This window comes from Zea mays, chromosome 2 (genome assembly GCF_902167145.1).
Source record: "Zea mays cultivar B73 chromosome 2, Zm-B73-REFERENCE-NAM-5.0, whole genome shotgun sequence".
In the NCBI taxonomy this organism is placed as follows: Eukaryota; Viridiplantae; Streptophyta; class Magnoliopsida; order Poales; family Poaceae; genus Zea; species Zea mays.
The window spans coordinates 119,995,375-119,998,736 of NC_050097.1; the positions used below are offsets into that span (position 1 = coordinate 119,995,375).

At 57.0% G+C, this 3,362-nt stretch overlaps 1 protein-coding gene across 1 annotated transcript; it reads right to left on the reverse strand.

Annotated features, from left to right (window-relative positions):
* Positions 1-1,515: 1,515 nt before the first annotated feature.
* On the reverse strand, positions 1,516-3,065 carry LOC100192613 (uncharacterized). Its single transcript, NM_001137828.2, has one exon. The coding sequence runs from the start codon at positions 2,904-2,906 to the stop codon at positions 2,433-2,435; it is 474 nt and encodes a 157-aa protein (NP_001131300.1). The 5' UTR covers positions 2,907-3,065; the 3' UTR covers positions 1,516-2,432.
* Positions 3,066-3,362: the final 297 nt, after the last annotated feature.

Genomic DNA, 3,362 nt, shown 5'->3' on the forward strand with positions numbered 1-3,362 from the left:
GCCGACCCCGGAGGATTTCCGTCTCGCCCAAGGCCCCCCTCCAACGGCAAACATATTTCTGGCTCGCCCGAGGCCCTGCCTTCGCTAAGAAGCAACCCTGACTAAATCGCCGCACCGACCGACTAAGTCGCAGGAGCATTTAATGCAAAGGTGGTCTTACACCTTTATCCTGACGCGCGCCCCCGGCAGAGCCGAAGTGACCGCCGTCACTTCGCCGCTCCACTAACCGGCCTGACAGAAGGACAGCACCGCCTGCGCCACTCCGACTGCGGTGCCACTTGACAGAGTGAGGCTGACAGGCAGTCAGGCCCTGCCGAAGGCACCATAGGAAGCTCTGCTTCGCCCGACCCAGGGCTCGGACTCGGGCTCAGCCCCGGAAGACGGCGAACTCCGCTCCGCCCGACCCAGGGCTCGGACTCGGGCTAAGTCCCAGAAGACGGCGAACTCCGCTCCGCCCGACCCAGGGCTCGGACTCGGGCTCAGCCCCGGAAGACGGCGAACTCCGCTCCGCCCGACCCAGGGCTCGGACTCGGGCTCAGCCCCAGAAGACGACGAACTCCGCTCCGCCCGACCCAGGGCTCGGACTCGGGCTCAGCCCCAGAAGACGACGAACTTCGCTTCGCCCGACCCCAGGGCTCGGACTCCGCCCTGACCTCAGCCGACAGCCTCCGCCTCGCCCGACCCAGGGGCTCGGACTCGACCTCGGCCACGGAAGACAGACTCAACCTCGGCTTCGGAGGAGCTTCCACATCGCCCAACCTAGGGCGCAGGCCAACCACATCAACAGGAGGCGCCATCATCACCCTACCCCGAGCTGACTTGGGCCGCAGGAAACAAGACCGGCGTCCCATCTGGCTAGCTCCGCCAGATAGGCAATGATGGCGCCCCGCGTACTCTGTGACGACGGCAGCTCTCAGCCCCCTTAAGGAAGCAAGAGGACGTCAGCAAGGACCCAACCGCTCCGACAGCTGTCCCTCCGCCAGGCTCCATCGCTCCTCCGACAGCCACGACATCAGACCAGCTGGGTGCCAAAATCTCTCCGGCTGCCACGACGGCATGTACTTAGGGCGCTAGCTCTCCTCCGCTAGACACGTAGCACTCTGCTACACCCCCCATTGTACACCTGGATCCTCTCCTTACGCCTATAAAAGGAAGGACCAGGGCCCTCTTAGAGAGGGTTGGCCACGCGGGGACGAGGACGAGACAAGCGCTCGCTTGGGAGCCGCTCGCTCCCTCTCCCGCGTGGACGCTTGTAACCCCCTACTGCAAGCGCACCCGACCTGGGCGCGGGACGAACACGAAGGCCGCGGGATTCCCACCTCTCTCACACCGGTCTCCGGCCGCCTCGCTCTCCCCCCTTCGCGCTCGCCCTCGCGCTCGACCCATCTGGGCTGGGGCACGCGGCGACACTCACTCGTCGGCCCAGGGACCCCCCGGTCTCGAAACGCCGACAATTTCAACTAAAGCGGACCAAATAATGTTGTTCGCCTTCAATTAATTTGGACACCCGAAAATAAGATAACAACTATTTATTCATAGCTATCAATCCAACTAATCAATATCCGACTCCAACATTATCGATCACAAACATAGATGATACTAACTACTAGCGCGGGACATCGACTTCATCTTACGCACACTGAACACAATTAGCATCGATAGACTTATCGATAATTGCTTAACCTACGCGTCACCGAAATACTACACTCTGCAAAATAGAACTGGTTCAAATATACTCGGCAACTAAACTCATCGAAGCACATCGCGCATCACTGGTATTTCTAACTTAAACTTCATACGCAACTAAGCGTCTTATTTCCCGATCATAAAATCAATAGTAAAAATAGTGAATCGGCTCACCATAATTAACTTGACTCAATATTTGCGAGAACGACGTCAGTCTCCGATTGAAGTCTTCGATCAAACACCTCACAAGTATTGAACTGAGCTTCACTTTCTCCTCAATCCACAACTCTTGGAATCTCTCCATATTACTAGAACTTCGCAGAAATGACGATGATCCTTGTCCAGGCCTTTCGTCGAGCACATGGGGGCATCGACCAGGGGCTTGCTTCTCCACATTCTCTTGGGATCCTTTTGTTGGCGTGAACACAAGTCGGAGATGTCACGAAGGAACTGGCATCGAAGCGAGACGACGGAATAACGACAAGCACCTAAGATGGATCTACAGTAAGGTTGTAGACCCGACATGGAGATGAACAACGACGAACCAGCGAGCTGAATCATGGCAAGTGAAGTCTTGATGCAGATAAGCAACGACAACAAGCGGAATGGAGCAGCGGGGTGAAGTGCATGGCCAGCAAGCAAGGATGATCGCATGTGGCACTGAAGCGAAAGCAATCGTCGACAACCAGCTCGGAGACCCGATGCAACTGAGGAAGGGGTTCGACGGTTCGACGACACCAGTGAGGTCAACGACGAGCCGACCAAACCAAACTCCACGACACCGACCAGCACACGGACCAGAGAACAACGGCTGGCGAAGGGTGAGCAGGATTCGATGGCTCGATGGCGGCGACCTGGGCGAGCGCAGCAGGGAGCCGGCCAGGGCGAGCAACAGGAGCGAGGGAGCTGGGCGCCGAGCAGGAACGCACCATGGGAGATTGCAAGCCGGCCAGTAGAACACCGGAAGAGAGGAGGAGGGAGCTTCGCGAGCAGCTTGCAGGGGAGGCCGACGCAGGGAGAAGCAACCGGCGAGCAGAGAGCTTCACGCGCCAGGGCTGGACACAGGAGAACGCGCGCACAGGGGCGAGCTCGGCCATGGGCGCGGCGAGCTGGAGCAGGCGAGATCTGAGCTGGACGCAGCGAACAGAGAGGGAGCGAGCTGAGGGGCACTGGGAGCAGGAACTAGGCGTATGGAAGGAGCAGGGGTGAGCGCTGGGCATCGAGCTGGAGCTGAGCACGGCCACCGGAGGGCTCCATGGCCGAGTGCTAAGGGGCACTGGGCAAGCAGAGGAGCACGACTGGAGAGGAGAGCGCCGGCACGCGTGGGAGAAAGAAGCATGGAGGCGGCGGCCTCCAGGAATATCAGGCGAAGAAGGGATGAAGGCATTGGCCGTACGCGGTGGTGGGATATTTTTGAAGTGAGCAACGGCGGTGGGAAAAAATCTCCAAAGAAAAGCATGTACACGAGAAGGGAGATGGATACGTAGAGTTTTTTTATATTTTTCTTCTCTTCTTTTTTTTAACAAAACCAAAATATAGATATTTTAGGCTTCTGAGCTTAGGGTCTAAAATATATATATAATGGTTAAACTAAGACGAGATCAACAATAATATTTGGGCAGAATTTTATTTGGTGAATACTTCGAAGTTAGATGAATTTTCACCCGTAATTATAT